The sequence below is a fragment of the Castanea sativa genome, chromosome 8 (genome assembly GCF_040712315.1).
Source record: "Castanea sativa cultivar Marrone di Chiusa Pesio chromosome 8, ASM4071231v1".
NCBI lineage: Eukaryota > Viridiplantae > Streptophyta > Magnoliopsida > Fagales > Fagaceae > Castanea > Castanea sativa.
In genome coordinates, this window is record NC_134020.1 from 16,608,991 (window position 1) to 16,630,920 (window position 21,930).

General features: G+C 35.8%; 1 protein-coding gene across 1 annotated transcript; it reads left to right on the forward strand.

Moving 5' to 3' along the window:
* Positions 1 to 10,080: 10,080 nt before the first annotated feature.
* LOC142605935 (uncharacterized) lies at positions 10,081 to 10,605 on the forward strand. The gene has a single exon (XM_075777359.1). The coding sequence runs from the start codon at positions 10,081 to 10,083 to the stop codon at positions 10,603 to 10,605; it is 525 nt and encodes a 174-aa protein (XP_075633474.1).
* The last annotated feature ends 11,325 nt before the right edge of the window (positions 10,606 to 21,930 follow it).

Here is a 21,930-nt window from a genome sequence, read left to right on the forward strand (position 1 = left end):
TACAGAATCGTTTGACAAACTCCATAAATTAACAAAGCAACTATCAACGAAGGCTTCCTAAGTTATATTCAGCTGCCATGGGAGTAAACCCAAGCAACAAAACCAACAAACAAACAAAAAACTGTTGATCGAAAAAAAGTTGTGACGAAAAAAATATATATATATATATATTATAGAATATCTAATTTGCAGTTGTTACAAATCATTGCAATGACTAGCATTTGGAAGTGCCGCAGAAAAATCAGTATTTGAAAGAAATGAACAAGATAAAAATAAAAGATAACATCATTGCTAACATAGAGAAGAAAATCAAAAGGTTGGAAGAGGAGAACAGTGCAGCAAAAAGATCTATAATTCGAGATACATATATATCAGCCCACTCATATATATATATATATATATATATATATAACATTATGTTAGGCTTCCCTAACTATCTATCAGCCCACTCATCCATCAGGTATTGAAATATAATAGGCTCATCAATGAATCAACTTACTCTGATTCTCAATCTTGGTAAACTTGACCAAACATGAGATTCCTAGAATGGATCCGCTATCTTTTGTGTATTCTAAGAATTAACAGAAGGATATTACTACAACTGTAAGTGCTCCCCATTATATCTGTCATCCGCTCACCCAGGAAACCCCATTTTCATCCCAATAATATGCCTCCAAAGATCCTTCCTCCCCAAATACTACGATCATTTGCCAGCGAAGCTTGGTTATAGGTACTTAGCTTCCTTATTCTAAACACTTCAACTTAGAAGGACAACAAGCAAGTTCCCAATCCACCAACTGAAATTTGAACTTCTCATCTATAGCTCCACTATAATTTTTCCAGCAATTTATCCACATGCAAAGGATTTGTAAAAAGACCGGAGAAGGAAAAAAGTAGATAAATTGGATGTCTAACAGGGGCATGACTTTCTATCTCTTTTTCTTCCTTCCATGTAAAGAACTGACTTCTATCAGTCGCTAAATTTCAATTTAGCTATTTTTGAGTAACTACAGTACCAACTGACGACTCTTTGAAAATTTAAGCTACAGTACCATGTTAAAGAATGCCATGGATCGGTAGAACTTAGCTGAGAGAGAGAGGACTTATAGGGACATAATGCTATAACAATCTCTTAACCTTTTTATTTTAATTTAATTAAAATAGCAGTAGTTGTATTAAGGAACAAAACTACCAGTTCTTGTTGTACAAATGTTTGAAGAAGTCAGAGCCTTCCTTTAGCCAGACATGAAACTCATTTACTCTACCAGCCCAGTCTGCCAACTGAGTTGCCTCTCTATTACATTTTGTTACAAGCATAGTTGACAGACCCTCCCATTACAGCAAATTTTATTTTTTATTATTATTTTTTTTATATTATTTATTTGGTGGTGGTGGTCCTGGTGGGGGAGAATTATGGTAAAGCAATCATGGGTATTGAAATTTTGTTTCTCAAATAGGAGGAAATTCCAAATCAACTTTTGAAACAAAGTTAACAAACAACACCCAAATCTCCTATCAAAATAATAAAAATAAAAACTCAAATCAATTAATAGCATTAAGAATTACTAACAATGAATAAAACTAAAGAAAAATCATGTGTTGATAGTCAAAGAAACTTTAATAATTTGTATATTAGTAGTAAAATCAATTTATTCTGAGAGAAAGAAAAAGACAAAGACAAACCTATTTCAAATATCGTCGCCGAGCAGAGAACGGCCGATACTGTTTTTTCTTTAGGTTTTGTTTAGTTGCCCTAGGTTCTTGTGGTTGATTAGTAAGAAGCCAAATTTTGGGTTCTTTAGATAAATTGAAATTGGAAGCGTGATATAGAGTCCGAAGGGTGATAGAGAGAAAGAAGCGTGATAGAGAGAATTTTGTTTTTGAGAAGGAGAAGCGCACAGTTAATACTGGGTTCTTTTTGTTTTTTTACTTATATATATATAACTTATTTGACTGGTAGCTAGTATTCACTTTAAATTACTCTAAATTAAATGAATGGTCTGGATCAATTTTTATTTAATTAATGGTTTAGATTTACGTGGGTACCGTACCCCCCAAAAAAAGAGGGGGTATGGTAGAATGACCCGTTTTATAAAGAGAGTTTTGTTAAAAAACGGTTTTGTAAAACAATAAAATAAAAACATTTCATAAAAAAACGGTTTTGTAAAAAACAATTTGTAAAAAAAAAAGTTTTGTGAAAAACAGTTTTCAGAAAGACAAATTTTAAAAATAGTTTCAGAAAAGCAGATTTTTGAACAGTTTTATTTTTCTAGAGAAAAAAAAAACAGATTTGAAAACAGTTTTTATTTTATTGGAAACAGATTTGGAAAACAGTTTATTTATTTATTTATTATTATTATGAAAACAGATTTGAAAAAAGTTTATTTATTCATAAAAACAGCTTTTAAAAAAAAATAGAATTACATTTTAAAAAAGTTTGGAAAACAGATTTTTAAATTTTTTTTTTTTTTTTTTTTTTTTTTTTTAATAAAAAGTTTCAGATTTCCCCCTCTTAAAAAAAGAAAACAGATTTTTCTTTAAAAAATTTCTGTTCCTTTTTTTTTTTTAATTTATAAAAAAGAACACTTAAGAAAAAGGTTTTATTTGGGAAACAAAACACATTTTGAAAAAGACTCATTTTTTTTTTAAAACCTTATCTTTAGAGAAAGAGACGAAGAGGACAAAAAGAAAACATTTTCTTAGAATAGGGCAAAGGGGGAAATATTTACCCAAGCATTTTTACTTTATGGCACATTATTAACAAGAAAAGTAAAGGGACAACAATAAAATAAAGTGCAGAAAAATAAATAGCTTAAAAAGTAAGGAGCTTGAAATTTAAATGAAAAGAATGTAAAGACTTGGAATTTAAATGATATAAAAGTAAAGACTTGGAATATTGTTGATGGGGGTCGTCAAGCAAGATTCATCCATAGTGGTCATCCAAGAAGTCAAATCGCAACCATATCCTGATTTCGTCCAGAAAACCTTAAGAGGAGAAAAATCCAGCAGTGGTATCATATATGACCTATACTTGTCCACAAGATAACAAGACCATTCAATGATGGTCGTCTAGGATTGGCGCAAGGGCATGGATGACTAGGAAAACCTTGGTGAATTCTACAATAAAACTTCTTATAAGGCCCCATGTGATCAAGCCATAATACACTACTCCTAAAATGTGGAAAGAATTCCTCATAGTCCGGTCCACGTTCCCCATATCATCTAATAGCCACCCACATCACCTATGACGGTGGTGGATCCGAACAAGTAGACCCACTTCAAACTCTCTATAAAAGGAGCAAGCCCTATTCACCCAAGGTAAGTTTTTACTATTCACTATTTCCCATCCTAATGTTATAGAGAGAAAATTGACTTAACCGTTAGAGGGTCCTTGGTCTGGTTACATCGATCACTTTTGACAGTTCTTTCATTCTTTTTAGGACTCATAGCCATTGCCATAGTCCGAAGTATTTTAGCCTACTGATTTTCACACATCATCAATTGTAAATTTGGTTAAAAATGGTTTTTTTTTTCTCCCTTAAATAGATTTTAATCACTTTCAAGCCCTATGGATCCTTCAACAAAAAGAAGTGGGAGTTCTATGCTATCACCACTCTTACGAGACATACCCATATTGTGCTGTAATGGAGGTTTAAAAACCATTAAGGGAGATAGTAGAACATTTTTTTTAGGTGTCTAAATATAACACACACACACACAAGCACACACACTCGAGCACGTGCACACACACAGATATATATATATATATATATATATATATATATATATATATATATATATATATATATATATAAGTGCAATAAAATAAAGGGGAGTGGGAATGTGCAAGAAATTAAATGGGACGACAAGTCATTAAAAAGCAATAATAAAATCCCTAGATGCCTAAGTGGGATGAGATTTCTTCCCCCTAAGTGTACTTCCCATGCATAGCTTAGGAGATGGTCCAATACCCATCTAGGATAACCAACACAATAATAATAACCAATAAGAATAATATGAACATTGAAATAAATGGTTAGATATAAACACAATATGTACAAGAACATAGTAAAGATAAAGCAACTATGAACATAAAAAAAAGTAAAGAAAATATTTTTTATATATATGAAAGGATTCTTACAATATAGTAAATGGGGTGGGATGGGTTTAGTTATTAAGAAACTAACCCATCTCAAAAACCTTACCCACAAAGATTACAACAAAGAAAAAGGATGAGGCTTTTTTGTGTAGGCTTTCCAAAAGAGAGAGAGAGATAATTTTTTTCAAAAAATTTTCTAAGGCTATTTTTCAGAATTTCCTCCCCTTTTTTGATTTTCCCTCACTTTTTCTCTATATTTATCTATTTGTCCACAATATTTCTCATGATTTTCCTTAAAAATGAAAGGGGCTATTTATAGGGAGATGTGAAAAATGGGAGGCTAGCATTAGTGTATCAGGATACACTAGTGCTAGTCCCCTATTCAAAGGAGTAGCTAGCATTGGTGTATCCAATGCTAGGCTCCTTTTTTTGCCACGTCATCAGCCTTTTTCTGTCTTTTTAGATTTCTGTTCCAATCTTCATATGGCTGTTTTGGAGGCCTTTCTAAACTCCATTTTATACAAATTTTATATGCACAAAAAGCTCTAGATGTCTAGTTTCCAACGGTCTTGTCCTTGCTCTATTTGGAGCTACAGTCGTCAAGATATCGCGCTTAGAATGAAGGAGACGCAACGCCGAAAAATTCTGGACGTCTTTTCTTGAAAAATTCATATCTTTCGATCCGAAGCAGATATTGTCTAGCCCTTTTGGTGAAAATTAGATAAGACCTTGTTCATCAAAATTATCCAGCCTGCTAGTTCCATTTCTTGTCCAATCGGTACAGTTTATTGCGTGAAGTTAGGTAAAAAACTACTAGTTTTCTTTAAAAATAATGTGAAGAATTTATCAAGGTTTTTGTATTTTTGTGATATCTCATCCATTTTAATTTCAATTTTTCCCTGTAAGATTTTGTTTCTAAGGGAAAAATATGACCTACGAGAAGGTCTAAAATTCAACACGATCCAACGGTCGGATCAAAAAGTCAACGTTTTTACCATACCTAGTAAGGGTTTTGGTCTTAATTGTTGTAAAATGGATTTTTCAAATGTTGTGACTTTTTGATTCACCGTTCAAAAATGTTGCACTTAGTTTTACCCATTTTGACTTTGAAATTCAATATTTTTCACCTTTTCAGTTTTTTATTTTTCTTTTTGTCTTTGTTTTAACGCATGAATCGGGACCAGACAAAATACGGTATCAACAACTACCCCTTCTCTGTTTAACATTTATTGGCACAGTAAATGTTAGACAAAGAATTAGATAAAGTATTTTTTCCCTCCCGATTCTAGCATAAAAAAATTTCGGGGCCAAAATTAAGTTGCTATGGACAAATGAAAATATTGACAGAAATCAAAAAAGAGGGTAGAAAGAAATCCAAATGAGCTTTTCCATTATTGATTGTTCTCTCTCTTCTGCTCTTCTTGTGCGCCCCAGTTTCTTTCCCCTACAAAAGGTTAGTGGTAAAGGTGCAGAAATTTAGAGTGCTTTTATTATTTAACATGAAAGACAAAGATTGTGACAAACCCTTGTGAGTTTTTGAGAAAAACCCTGATAGTAAAGTACAAAGTCCACTTCGTCCATAAGGATTGTCTAAACTTACCAACATTTGAGATGAACCCTAAAGGGGAAATTACAGAAACTACGAAGGATGGGTGCTTGACAATCTAATGTACTCATCTATACCAACTTAAGGTATAGATGAGTATAAACACTTCGAAAAAATATAAAGCATTTTGATTGCTCATTGTGGGCAACTAAATTTCAATTTCCTAAACATGGGATGAACTCCTCGAAGTTCTCTCCCACATTTTTCTATGTCCAATTGTCTCTCATGCAACCCTCCATGAAATCCATGCATCTCCCATGATGTTTGTGGAACCACACAAGTAGACCCACTCCAATATCTTTATAATAGGGTTCCACCCTTAACAACCTAAGGTAAGTTTTTCATTGCTTATCCATTCTCCATTACCATTTCACAAAGAGAAAACTAACATAGCCATTGGAGGGTCCTTGGCTGGTCTTCACCGGTCCTTTTTGATAGTTCTTTTCCTTCTTAGGTCACAAAATTGCTGGCAAAGGCCGACCCATTCAACCTATTGATTTTTCAACCTTACAGTTGGCGCCATTTATGGGAAACACTATTCTTGATTTGGTTAATTCTATGTGTTATCCATATTGTTTACTAAGACAAAGGGCTACATGGTTCGAACTAGGTTTATGGCTACAAGTCCAAAACACCAGGAGAGTGGAAATGCTTCCAGTCATCCTAACCATGCACTAGCACCACCACCAACGAATAAATAACAATAGATGCAGTCCATGGTGGCTGCCATGGTAGGTCTGACATAGCAGAATCAAGAGCTGAAGAGGGAAGTCAATAGAAGGAAACAACGTCGACAAAGGCAAGAAAATGAACCGAGACAAAACTCAGAAGGATTAAGGGTAGAGAATAGCACCAAGGGAGATCCATCAGGAGGAATTTTTACTTGAAGAGTACCTCACTTGGAGAGGGAAATGGATCATGAAAAACTTCATGGAAGAGATGAACGATTCCGTGAGAAAAACTCATCATATAGATGATCTTGTCCATAGGACCGATTCACCTTTCATAGCATCTATCACAAGTCATCCTTTGCCCTAACGGGTCATCCACTAAGGGCCCCTAGAATGGACGAGCCATTAATCACCTTCACAAACAAAGATGCAAGAAGGTTACATCATCCCCATAATGATGCAATTGTTATCACTTTGACAATTGCAAACTACACGATGAGGAGGGTGCTAGTAGATAATGAAAGTTCAACAAACATTCTCTATTATTTAACTTTTTAGCAAATGAAGATTGATAAAGAATTGCTTTGTCTAGCCAATGTTCCACTTATTGGCTTTGGAGGAATGAAGGTCCTACTAATGGGCACTATCTCTCAACCAGTAGTGGTTGGTACTTATCCTCAATAGATTACCAAGGAAGTTAATTTCCTCATTGTAGATTGCTCATCTTCATACAATGCTATTAAGTTGGAAAGCTGCAACATCCACCTATCATTTATCTATTAAGTTCCTAATGGATTACGGGATAGAAGAAGTACAAGGTGATTAGTTAGCAGTCAGGGAATGCTACTTAGCCATGTTGCATATGGATGAGAAAATACCAATGTTGAATATTGAAGAAAGAAGAACAACTGTGGAACCCACTGAAACTTTGGAGGACGTTCCATTAGATGAATCCAATCTAGAGAAGTTTACTAGAATTGGGACTAGAATGGAGGAAAAGACAAAGTAAGAATTTGTCTAGTTTCTTAAAAAGAGCACAAATGTGTTTGCTTGGAGCCATGAAAACATGCCAGGAATTGATCCAAATGTGATCACTCATAGTCTAAATGTGTCCTCTTCTTACAAGCCTGTTCGTCAGAATAAAAGAGTATTTACTCTAGAAAGAGATATGGCAATAAAAGAAAAAGTCTAGAAGTTAGAAGCAGCTAAGTTCATCCGAGAAGTCTACTATCCTGACTAGTTGGCCAACATGGTTATGGTCAAGAAATCTAATGGCAAGTGAAGGATGTGTGTGAATTTCAAAGATTTAAACAAAGCATGCCCCAAGGATAGTTACCCACTTCCATGAATTGATCAATTGGTAGAATCAATAGTTGGCCATCAAAGGTTGGTCAATCAAATGTTTTGTCTGAAGGAAAAATTCTGATTTTGCATCTCATGCAAAACCCACAGCGGAAGCAACGAACAAGGATCTATTTCATTCATGATTGATAACGTGCACAATGTAAATTTCAGAATTTAAGAACAAGATAGCGTACCTTGGTGTGGAGAAATTCAAAACAAAGATTAGAAGCACTTGGGAACACTTTTAATCTTCACTCCAATTCCACTTTACGCCCAAGATGTGTGGTCTCTCAATCAGTTTTTCAAAGGGAGAATGAAAGTGTGTCTCACACTCTCTCACACACCGTTTCTTATTTTTCTTTTCTTTCTCTTCAAATAAAAATTCTGTATGTTTCTCCCTTTATAACTAACTGATTATCTAATTGGGTTGGCCTATTGGGCCTTTCCAATTGGGCTTTAGTGTGTGGCTTGAAGTGGGACCAAAAGGGACCAATAAGACACTAGCTCCAATGGGCCTTGGACTTTTCCGTCAACTCTTGACAAGTCCAAAGTTACCATTAATTATATTTAATACCACTATATAAATATAATTGCACTCTAGGCCTTATTAATAAATTATATCCCAAGACTTTATTAAACACGTAACCCCTTCATAAAATATTCGTAGTAACACAAAGTCATAAACATAGACTGCCACTTTGTAAATCACTACATCTTATCCTTGAGTACCCGGTTTAATTCTTTAAAGTTATTCATTATATATTTATGAAATCCAATTTCATAAATATATACTTTAGTAATTTCTTACTAAAGTGGTTAGGCCTAACTCTCTGAATAACTGAAACCATTAAACTTATCTCAAGGGAATATTTTATATCTCTATAAAGAGACTATGAATTCCATCTTGAGAATACATGTTCCATCAACACTAAATGTGGCTGCCCAACATACTGAGGTTTTGACCGTCACTTCAGATCTCACTCCTGATATATCAAAGCAACCTACACTTCATGATTAGGTCCATTATTCTCTCAGGATTAAGAGTTCATGCAAATAGAAGTCGTGAGATTTATTATTCATTTGACAGTCATTAGGAGAATAATAAACCTCACAGCGGTCCTGTTCAATATGTCTTAATTCTTAAAACATATCAACATATCAACTAGAAGTATCCACTTCCATGATCAAGACAAATCATCTTAGTTGATACGTTATAGTCTTCACAGATGAAATGCCCAATTTCATCACCGACTACGAACTATAAATTCTGAGTTTACAAAGAACTTGTGATTTACATCTTCTGTGACTTTTCACATAAATCACATACAATGCATCTCATGGACTATATGATAATGTCTCATATTCACGTTACCATTATTTTAGATAATAATAAAATAACTTTATCAATCACAATATAAAGTCATACATCATGTCATACATAATGTCATACATAATATCATACATAGCATCATACAATAGGATTTAAGGGCACTAATCCTAACATTGTCCACAAATAGGACGAAATGTTGAAGTTTATGTGGACAACATGTTAGTCAAGAGTGCAAGGGAAGCAACACATCTGGATGACGTTAAAGAGACATTTGAGACGCTCCAATGATACAATATGAATCTGAATCCTAGCAAGTGTGCCTTTGGTGCCTCATCATGACAATTTCTCGGATTTATGGTTTCACAAAGGGAAATTGAAGCAAATCTTGACAACATCCAAGCAATACTGAGCATGTAGCCACCCAAGAACATCAAAGAAGTACAAAGTCTTACTGGCCAAGTAGTAGTAGTTAATAAATTTGTCTCAAAAGAAATTGACAAGTGTTTGGCATTCTTTAAAGTGTCAAGGAAGACATTTGAACGGATAGATGAATGCCAATGAGCATTTGAAGATCTTAAGTTATATCTCACTTCGATACCCTTTGCTGAGTCCATCCAAACCGGGGGAAGAGTTATATCTCTACTTGGTTGTTTCTCCTCACACAACGAGTTTAGCTTTAGCTAGAGAAGAAGGGAAAATACAAAGACCTGTTTATTATACTAGCAAGGCATTAAAAAGATCAGAAGGACAATATCCACTGATAGAAAAGCTGGCTCTCTCTTTGGTGACGATAGCAAGAAAACTCAGACCCTATTTTCAGGCCCATGTCATCACTATCATGACAGATCATCCACTTAAGAAGGTTATGAATAAGTTGGAAGTGACTGGACAATTGATTCAGTGGGCTATAGAGCTCAATTAATTTGACGTAAAGTATCAATCACGAAAGGCAATAAAAGCTTAAGTACTTGCAGATTTTATCACAGAGTTCACTCCCACTATTGACTAGTAGAATAACAACAACGGGGTAATGCAGTGGATCGTCCATGTAGATGGATCATCTACACAACATGTAGGAGGAGTAGGAATAATCCTGAGGTCACCAGAAGGAGATCGTCTAAAATATGTAGCTTGTCTACAATTTCAAGTGACTAATAATAAAGCTGAATATGAAGCTCTCATCATAGGCTTAAGTTTGGCTAAGGCATTGGGAGTTGACTCAGTCGTTGTCCAAAGTGATTCACAGCTAGTCATAGGCCAAGTGAATGAAACCTGTGAAGCAAAGAAAGAGCGTATGATGAAGTATCTAAACAAAGTTAGAAATCTTATAGATGCCTTCACGAAGGTAGAGTTTATCCAGGTTCCAAGAAGGGAAAATGCAGACCCAGATTGTCTTGCCAAAGCTACTTTTGCAGAAGACATTGTAGATAAGAAGATAGAGATTCAATATATTTCCAGTGTAGATATTCCTAAAGTACAACAGGTAGATGGAGAAACCAATTGGATGACAACAATTGTATCTTATCTTAGAGATGGATTTTCTCCCAGAAGATAAGAAAGAGGCTCAGAAGTTAAGGATCAGGGCCATAAGGTTTGTTCTTATGGATGAAGTGTTATGTAAAAGAGGTTTCTCTCAACCTTACTTGAGGTGCTTAACTCTGGATGAATCTAACTACATCCTAAGGGATATACACGAGGGAGCATGTGGAAATCATTCAGGAGCAAGAGCACTCGTCCATAAGATTATTCGAGTAAGTTATTATTGGCCATCGATGTAAGCTGATGCAAAGTCTTATGTCTAGGCATGTGACAAATGCCAACATTTTAGTAATGTGCCAAGACAACCATTAGAATATCTCACCATGAAGATGGCTCCCTAGCCTTTTGCTCAATGGGGATCAGATATCCTTGGTCCTTTCCTAACGGGGACTAGGCAAATGAAGGTCCTAGTGGTGAGCATTGATTATTTCACTAAATGGGTGGAAGCTGAATCCTTGGCTAGAATCATTAAGCAAAATATAAGAAATTTTGTCTGGAATAATATTATTTGTCGTTTTGGAATTCCAAGAGTGCTTGTTTCAGACAATGGACAATTTGATAATACTTATTTCAAAGAATTTTGTGAGCAACTTGGAATCAAGAATCAATACTTTTTGCCATCTCATCCACAGGCAAATGGACAAGTAGAAGTTACAAATCATTCCTTGCTAAAGATTATCAAGACTTGACTTGAGGGGGCAAAAGGTATATGTCCTGAAGAGTTACCTAGTGTCCTTTGGGCATATAGGACGACAGTGAGAACTTCAACTAGAGAAACACCTTTCAAGTTAACATATGGAAGTGATGCAGTGATACTTGTAAAGGTCAGGTTGGCAAGCTATAGGGTTGCTAACTATCAAGACGAGGAGAATGAGAAGTAGCTTCGTTTAAACCTTGATCTTATTGACAAGGTACAAATGGACATAGAGAAAAAAGTAGCAAGATACAAGAATCTAATGGCCAAGCACCATGATGCAATAGTCAAGCCTAGATAGTTTAACATTGGAGACCTCGTCCTAAAAAGGGTCTCTCTGTCTACTAAGGACGTTACTCATGGAAAGCTAAGGCCTAATTGGGAAAGACCATATAGGGTTATCAATTTCAAGAGGCAAGGAACTTACTATCTAGAGGCCCAAATGGATGAAGGCTTGAACATCCATGGAACGTGGAGCACTTGTGGAAGTACTTCCAGTAGAAGGTCATTAGACAAGGCAAATCACGCATTCGTCTTGTTCTCAGTATGTGTTCAATAGTTATGTTTGTTTCAAGTATTTTATTTCCTAAGTATTTGAATTCCCTAAAAAGCACTAGCTACCAGCATGTGCTATAGATGTGTTTGTGTATTTTAATTCCCTAAAAGGCACTAGTTGTTTGCATGTGCCATGATTGTAGATGATGTGATGTACAAAATTATTGACTTGTATATATAGTGTGGATTTCTATTAAGTGTTTCATAAACTAAGTGTTTTATAAATATTTTGTGAAATTAAAATCCACAATCAAAAGGCAAAAAGCCATAGACGAAAAAAATCTCTGGACGTGGAGAGGTCTCACCATAAATAGCCTTTAGAAGAAAGAAAGGCAAGATGCCACAGAGTGGAATTTAAAAATCTTAAGGTAAAAAGGAAGGAACAAACACCTCCTTCATATACTCATCAATACTAATATAGTTGAAGACGAATGCAAACATGCAATAAAACAGATGATGGTGAAAGACAAAGACCATTTAAAATCCCTAAATAAAGTTGTCCAAATTATGGATGAACAAATACAAGGGAAATGTATATAATAAGTCTAAATTATAGAAAAACAAGCATGTATATGATAAATGAAATCAACTTATAAATAAAAAAGGGTAGATGACCACCGTCCAAAAACCATTATAAGTTAAAGTATTGAACTTTCATCTAAGAAACCTTGGATGAAGTAAATGTATTTAAAAAGGGTTAACATGGTCCAAAACAAGACCCTATAAACCATTTTCAAAGATGATTGACTGAAAAAAAAAAAGAAAAAAGAAAAAAAAAAAGTAAAACTATTGGGCTTCATCATTGTTTATAGTTGGAGTTTCTGATTGGAGGACAACATCGTCAATAGTGGTTGTGTCATCTTCCACATTTACTTTGTTTGACCGTAAAAGTTCAGAATTGTGTTAAAAACACAAGAGCTGTTTAGACCCCAAAATAAAAATTACGGCTCGGTTGATTTTACTCTAAATTATCTAAGTGCGGAAACAAGAGTAAATGAAGCGTAAACAACCGATACTATTCTAGTGCATAAACATGAACAACAAACAATAAAATTAAAGCACAAGAGTAAGGGAAGAAAGATACAAACACAAGATAACACGCTGATGTGTTATTGAAGAGGAAATCGAAGAACTCGGCGAAAAATTTCTCTGCCACCCTCCAAGCAGTAAATCGATCCACTAGACAATAAGTTGGGATATACGAATAGCAAAAGACCCTTCAAGCCTAGTTTACCCAATGCACCTAAGCCCTCCAAGCTCCTACTCCAACCAGGCTTCTCGGAACCATGTCTTGTCTAGCTTTCTGAATCCCGCAATGCGCCTGATTGCATCCACCAAAACTTGGCTTCTTCCAATGCTTCCCAGCAGCTCCAAAATACATTGGACACTCAGTATAGGTGTGGTAAGTGTTTGGGCTATCAACCTCTCAAAGATTTAGAAATGGAGAGGTAAGAGTAGAGAAAAACCACAATGGATGGTGTGTAGAATTGTGGGTATGACAATCTCACACTTTCAAGGGTTGAGGCTAGGATTTTCTCTTCTGAAAAGCTCTCTACTCAATATGTGGGTAATGATGGTATATATAGTGTGATTGAGAATGTAGTGGAGCAGATAAGACAAAATAGCAGAACAGACTGTTTCATGGGTATCTCGCAGGAAGGCCTTACTCGCGAGACACTCGCGAAAACCAGCTGTTACCATCTGTCATGACTCTTCGCATTCCAGTCATGTGCAGGGCACATGCATCATTTCGCGGGATGCTTAGTCGCAAGCTACCTGCGGGAAAACTTCTGTCTTCACATGCTTGAGTCTTCACACTCTCTCTCTATCACACAGCCCTTACAATAAAATCCCACATAAAGTACAGGGTATAAAAGATTGAACAAAATTACAATCAAATTTGGCACGGAATTAAAGCCAACACAAAACACTTGTAAATCACAACTTTACAATCTCCCCCTTTGGCTATTCCGTGACACAACACCCTATAATAGACTCTAGACTTAACGTGAGTTTGGAAACATAGGCAAAACTCACTCACACTTCATCTAGAAGCTGTGAAGCACTTGCACGAATACACCTGTATCCTGAAACACTTGCACACAAAAAAAACTTTCATTAAGCTTATGACAAGTTGAATACAAGGTATGCATATGAGCAAGTATAATGTGATCAAGATAAACAAGATATAAGCTATGAAGCATAACTTGATCATACAAGAAAAATCATTACAAAATGATTATAATGATCATTTACCTAGTAAACGATCATCCGGACACACAATGCAATTAAGTGCAAAGCAAGAATCAATTGCATGTCCAAAACACTCAACCAATTCAAAATACCAAAGTATTTGCATTAAGGATACACGATCCAACAAGGGCACAAGAGTGTAGTACTCAAGATAAACTATAAGTACAAAAAAATGCTACAAAGCAAAGATATAAACACAAAGTACTGAATATAAACTGAAATTAAATCAAAGTACTTAAAGCTTTAAAAGAAAGTAATGTAAAAGAAAAGAGTTCTAGACTAAGGCATAAGCAAATAAACTACTAAACCGCAAAAAAAAAAAAAAAAAAAAAAAAACCAAAAGTCTAAGTCACTATGTATCTCCCCCTCAAAATGTGCTACTCCCCCTCAAAATTTTCTTCCCCTTTTTGACCGGAATGGCTGAAGAAGCTAGTCTTTATCCTCCTCTAGTTTCCTTTGAATTTGATCCAATTGAGTTTGGAGAGAAGTGAACTTTGTGTCGAAGCGAATATGATGAGAGTGCATTGATGGAAAAATGCATGTATGTAGCGGAAAATAAATGGATCTACTTCATTCGTAATGGTTAACATGCACTATGTAAGTTTCAGAATTTTAGAACAAGAGAGTGTACCTTGGAGTGGTGAATTTCAAAACCGAAGATCAAAATCACTTGGGAACACTTTTAATCTTCACTCCAATTCCACTGACGCCCAAAATGTGTAGTCTCTCAATCAGTTCCAAAGGGAGAATGTCAAAGTGTCTAACACTTACTACACACCTTTTCACAATAGTGTCCTTGCAATTCTCTACAAAAAAATTCTGTATATTTCTCCCTTTGTATATAATTGATTATCTAATTGGGTTGGCCTTTTGGGCCTTTCCAATTGGGCTTAAGTGTGTGGCTTGGAGTGGGACCAAAATGGACCAATAAGACACTAGCTCCAATGAGCATTGGGCTTTTCTGTCAACTCTTGACAAGTTCAAAGTTACCATTAACTATATTTAATACCACTATATAAATATAGTTACACTCTAGGCCTTATTTATAAATTATATCCCAAGACTTTATTGTACATGCAACCCCTTCATAAAATATTCGTAGTAACACAAACTCATGAATGTAGACTGCCACTTTGTAAATTACTACATCTTATCCTTGAGTACCCGGTTTAATCCTTTAAGGTTATTCATTATATATTTATGAAATCCAATTCCATAAACATATACTTTAGTAACTCCTTACTAAAGTGGTTAGGCCTAACCTCTAAATAACAACCCATTAAACTTATCTCAAGGGAATATTTTGTATCTCCATTAAGAGACTATGAATTCTATCTTGAGAATATATGTTTTATCAACACTAAATGTGGTTGCCCAACATACTGAGATTTTGACCGTTACTCTAGATCTCACTCCTAATATATCAAAGCAACCTACACCTCATGATCAAGTCAATTTTTCTCTCAGGATTAAAAGTTCATGCAAATGTAAGTCGTGAGTTTATTATTCATTTGACAGTCATTGGAAGAATAATAAATCTCACAGCGGTCCAGTTCAATATGTTTTAACTCTTAAAACATATCAACATACCAACTAGAAATCTCCATTTCCATGATCAAGACAAATTATCTTAGTCGATATGCTATAGTCTTCACAGATGAAATGCCCAATTTCATCACCGACTACGAACTACATTTTGAGTTTACAAGAAACTTGTGATTTACATCTTCTATGACTAAATCACATACAATGCATCTCATGGACTATATGATAATGTCCCAATATTCATGTTACCATTATTTTAGATAATAATAAAACAACTTTATTAAACACAACATTAAGTCATACATAATATCATAAATAATAATATACATACCATCATACTATAGGATTTAAGGGCACACATCCTAATAATCTCCCATTTGCCCTAAAGACTATTGTGCACTAATCTAACTCCCATCTCCTCCAAATGTGACTCGAAAGTCCTTTGGGGCAAGGCTTTGGTAAAGGGATCCGCTAGATTCTTTGCACCATCAATCTTTACTACTATCACATCTCCACGAGCAACAATGTCTCGAATGATGTGGTAATTCCTCCCAATGTGCTTTACTTTCTTGTGATTCCTTGGATCTTTGGATTGTGCAACTACTCCACTATTGTCGCAAAACAATGTGATGGGAACTTGCTCCATTCCATAACACCAAGATCAGAAAGGAATTTCTTGAGCCAAACAACCTCCTTTGCTGCCTCACAAGCAGCAACATATTCGGCTTCCATGGTGGAGTCCGCAATACAAGATTGCTTAACACTCCTCCAACCTATGGCTCCACCTCCCAAGGTGAAAACACATCCTGAAGTGGACTTTTTGAAATCTAGATCCGATTGAAAATCTAAATCTATATAGCCAATGTGAATCAAATCCTCACACCGGTAAATTAGCATATAATCTCTCGTTCTCCATAGATACTTGAGAATATGCTTTACAGCTTGCCAATGTTTAAGTCCTGGATTTGATTGATATCGACTGACCATGCCAACTGAATAACAAATATCCGGTCTAGTACAAAACATGGCATACATGAGACTTCCCACAGTAGAAGCATAGGGAACTTGTCTCATCATATTTACTTCCTCTTGAGTCTTAGGTCTTTGATCATTCGACAGAGGAACTCCATATCTAAAAGGAAGCAATCATTTCTTGGAGTTTTGCATGCTAAACCGTTCTAGAACCTTATCAATATATCCAGCTTGTGATAAGCCTAACATTTTATTCTTGCGATCTCACCAAATTTTGATCCCTAGAATAAAGTTAGCTTTACCCAAGTCCTTCATATTAAATTGACTTGACAACCAAACCTTTACCGATGACATTACCCCTACATTATTCCCAATGAGTAGAATATCATCAACATAAAACACTAGGAACATTACTACTTGACCTTGATGTCTTTTGTACACACATGGTTCATCAAGATTTTGTTCAAAACCAAATGACTTGATTGCTTGATCAAATCTGATGTTCCATGACCTAGATGCTTGCTTAAGTCCATAAATGGACATTTTCAACTTGCATACCATATGCTCTTGGTTCTTTGCTATGAAACCTTCTGGTTGCAACATATAGATTTCCTCTTCAAGATTGCCATTAAGAAATGCAGTCTTGACATCCATTTTCCAAATCTCATAATCATAATGAGCAGCAATGGATAAGAGAATTCTGATAGATTTAAGCATTGCTAGTGGTCAAAAGGTTTCTTCATAACCAATACCTTCTTTTTGTGTATATCCTCTCACCACTAGCCTTGCTTTAAAGGTTTCAATCTTTCCATCTATCCCTCTCTTCCTCTTGTAAACCCATTTGCAACCAATAGGTTTAATGCCGTGAGGCACCTCTACAAGATCCCAAACTTGATTGGAATACATGGAATCTAATTCAGATTTCATAGCTTGGACCCAATGATGTGCATCTATATCATTTATTACTTCATCATAAGTGTAAGGATCCGATTCAGCCTCTTCTGAGATAGCTTCATAAGTTTCTCCCAAACCTATAAATCTCACAGGAGGCCGAACAATTCTCCCACTACGACAAGGCACTTGTGTACTAGACATCTCATGAGTAGTATCTTGTGGTGTATCTAATACAACCACATCATCCCTAGTTTCATCCATTGGTTGTTCAACTACAGTTTCATCTACTTCAGCTAAAACAACTTTACTCCTAGGATTAAAATTATTCATATAATCATCTTCTAAAAATTTGGCATGAGTGCTAACAAACTCTTTGTTATCCTTATGATTATAGAATAAATAACCCTTGGTTTCCTTTGAATACCCTAAAAACATCTGTTAGGACATATGTGTTTCATTTGTTTAGAATATATGTCATTCATTATTTATGTAATTGGCTAATCCTTTGTCAAAATGCACTTTACTTGTAATTGGGTAGATTTAGGATGAGGTTAATGCTTCAAGAAACAAGGTTTCAAGATCAAGTGTTAAAGCCATGCAAGTCTATCCAAGAAACAAGTTTAGAAGTGCTCTTCATTAAAGCTCGACAGCTGGCTCGACAGCTGCATCTATCAAGTTTTAAGAAGCTGGTCTAGCCCCGAGGCTCGACAGCTTCTCGACAGCACCTCGACATCTGTAGCTGTCGAGATTTTAGAAAAACATATTCCTAGTTCTGTTTTGATTCTAATCCGTGGATGTGTCTTTGGGCCTTCTTTTCTTCTAACCTTAGACATATAAAAGGATTATTTTAAGGGTCGTCAAAGGGGGTAAGTTGAACAAGCATTGAAAAATCCTTGTTCATGCAAATTTTGACTTGAGATGAAGTTCTTGCCCTAGTTCATCTCTCTTGTGAAGAAGTTACTGTGTCTTTGCACCGTTGGGTTTTGTAACCAAGCATCTTCTTGATCTTCATCGTGTGGATGAATTGAAGAACTTTGCAGCCACCAATCTTCTCTAGTTGGTGATTGAAGTCGCGTACTAGGATCCGCGCAATTGGTTAGTCACGTACTTGGGAGCCGTGCATCAAAAGGAGAAACTGTCACTACAGAACAAGTCCAATTGGGTATTGGGATATGGGTTCAACTGTAGGTTGGTAAGGTACTTGGGATTCCTTTACTTGTAACCAGTTGTTGTGATAATAGTGGAGTTTTGGGAGTGGTGACCTTAAGTTCACCCGGTGGGGTTTTTGCCGTGTAGGTTTTCCCAATTTGTAAACAAATCACCGTGTCATTTATTTTCCACTGCATACTTTAGTTTATTGGTGATTTGTTTGTGCTACCACGCGTTTGCATGTTAATTTGATTAATTAATAACTTGGCTAATTAATCAATTTAATCCATCATAAGGGATCAATACGTTTTTGGCCTATCAATATTTGCTACATAAAAACTGAAAACACGCATTTTTCGCGAGTTAGAGAGTCGCGAGATTAGTCGCGAGACACATAGAGGCTTTCACGAGAAGCTCTTAGTAGCGATACAGTCGCGGGACACTCATGAAAGTTTCTGTGTAAACTTGAAAATTTCCAGTTTTTGGCTAAAAGCATTTTGCGAGTAGAGTTTAGTCGCGAAATACTCGCGAGATGGTAGCGAGACTCTCTAGATGAAAATGTGACTTTTTGATTTCCCTTAAGTACTTTTCACGGGTAGCTCTAAGTCGCGAGATGCTCGCGAAAATGCCTCTGAACCAGTTTTCTGAAGAAAACACAAAAATGCATTTTGAAACACAAACTTAAAGCACGAAAGCATAAAAACACTTTCAAAAACATATAAAGATACTCAAATTTTTTTTGGTTTTGATCGACAAGCAATTGAGTATATACATCACATTTGATCATGTACAATCACACAAATGAAATAAGCATTCATTGAACAAAGTCTTGTGCGTTGTGTGTGAGTATCAAATGTGGTATAGTCCTTAGTCTAGAGTGAAGCTTCAATGATCAATTCAATCAAGTCATACACAACTAGTACTAAGTCAAGTGGACTATCTCAATTATAGAAATGAACATATATGATCTTCCACAAGAATGATTACATAACTTTGAAGCTTTTCATTTGGCTTCTTTACAAAACATAACATATGATCATTTTTTAACAAAGTACATCTCATTTTGAGATCGATGCCTGAACTTTTGATATTTCAACTTCGTAAGGGAGTAAGCCTTTGGCTTTTTAAGACACCATACATTTCAATACAAGTCGCTTTTCCTTTTTCCTAGTCAAATACTAGTATGTGTGACGGCTTTTGTAGTTCAATATCTTTTTTCGAGATTTGACATTTGATGAGCTCTTTAAGCAAAAAAAAAAAAAAAAACAAATGTGGGAAAAAATATAGGCACAAGTCTATGCATGTATTAAGACCAACAACATTATTGACTAATCATTCATGACAAGCTTGAAGATCAATTTACAACTATCACACAAAGATTTCAAGATTTGTCCCACAAAGATAGATGTGCATACAAAACAAGCTAAGCTCGTAAATGTACTACGCCATTAATACAAAAGTACTAGGCCAAACTCACATGTGATATACACAATACAAGCGATCAAACTTTTTGAAGATTTTTCAATTTTTATGAGTTTTTGAATTTTTTCAACACACTCAAAAAAATATAACACGAAAAGCGAGATCAACAGAAAAAAATAACAAAAACAGCTAGCAAAAGAAACATGCTACGAATCGGAAGCAATGACATAAGAATATTTTGCATAACATGATGCATGAACCTATGACCCTAAACATGAAAGAATTGTAACATGGACATAGGAGATAAATCATGTTTGGGTACCCTTCTTCACCTACACTTTTCGAGTGTTTTGGGTGAGAGCCTTGGATGGAGGTGCACGACTAACATAACTTTCCAACCTTGGAGTGAAGCTAGCAAGGCATATAGAGATGTTTTTAAGCATTTCCATGACGTCTCCAATGAGATGTCCTTCATTTTCTCCCTGGGATTGAGTTCCCTTTGGTTTCTTCTTTAAGCTTTCTTGGCCACGCATCGAATCAGCTTTCTTAAGTGCATGTAGCTTGAAACAGTTGGGTCTTGTATGCCCTTAAACGCCACAATGATGACACACATGCTTCACTTGAGGCCCCATCTGATTTTTGGGTAATGATTTCCCTTTACCTTTTGGTCTTACACCAATGGTTCTTTTCTCAGCAGTAGGGGTCTCAGTCTCAGTCACCACTTCTTTAAGTTTCTCACACTCTTGGCTGATACGAACCTTACTTCCTTCATTGGTTCGCTGCTGAAGCTTCCTTCTCCAATATAGCCCAAATCGGTCTTGTCATGTGAAGATTTTTGTGACGACAAAACACTGTCAAGTTTCTTGGTGGAGATACACTCAACCTTGACATTGGCTTGGATTATCTCAAGCTCTAGAAACTTGATCTTAGAGTAAGCTTCAACTAGCTCTCCCTTGAGTCCTTCTACTTCACATTTTGCTTCCTTGAGTTGAACAAGAGTACACATATGCTCCTCTTCAATTTTCTTCATCTTTCTCATAGCATGGTTTGCAACCTTGGCATATTTTCCATAGTCTTCTAGCAAAGAATCATATGCTTCTTGAAGATTGCTCTCTCCTTTAGTTTGGCATACATCTTCGTCTTCCAATTCTTCAACTTCCTCACCTTTTGAATGCTCACCAAGTTCATTCACCAAGTTGCTTAAATCATCCTTAGATTCAATGGAGGTAATTGCCATGAAAGCCCTATAATTCCCGCCACTGTCACACTATTCTTTCGAGTCTGAATTTGAGCTTTCGGAGTCGCTAAGAGTAGTGGAAAACACCTTGCCCTTCCCTCTCAAGTAGTTGGGACATTCTTTCTTAATGTTTCCATGACTGTTGCATTCAAAGCACACAACTGCTTGGGGGGATTGAGAGTCCTTCCCATCTTTCTTCTTGAACTCCTTTCTACCACCTTTGGATGATGAGAACTTTCCTTTGCCAAAGGACTTTCCACTGTTCTTCATCTTCAGAAATTTTCGGAAGTTCTTTGCAAGGAATGCTACTTCTTTCTCTACATCATCTTCTTCGGAAGAATCGTCTATCCTCTCATTGATGGTTTTGAGTGTAAGAGATTTGCTTGGCTTGTGAGAAGGCAGTCCAAGTTCATATGTTTGGAGAGATCCAATTAAATCTTGAATCTTAATCTCATCCAAATATTTGCTTTCTTCTATAGCAGTAACCTTCGCACGATAACTCTTCGGTAAGGACCTCAAGATCTTTCTCACCACCTTAGCATCCTCAATCTTTTCACCGAGATTGAGTTTGGCAATCACGATTTCGTTAAGCTTCCCATAGAATGTATTGAATGACTCAT

What these genes read in the sequence shown, in the direction of transcription:
- LOC142605935 (XM_075777359.1), top strand. Translation starts at nt 10,081, where the DNA reads ATGCAGTGGATCGTCCATGTAGATGGATCATCTACACAACATGTAGGA.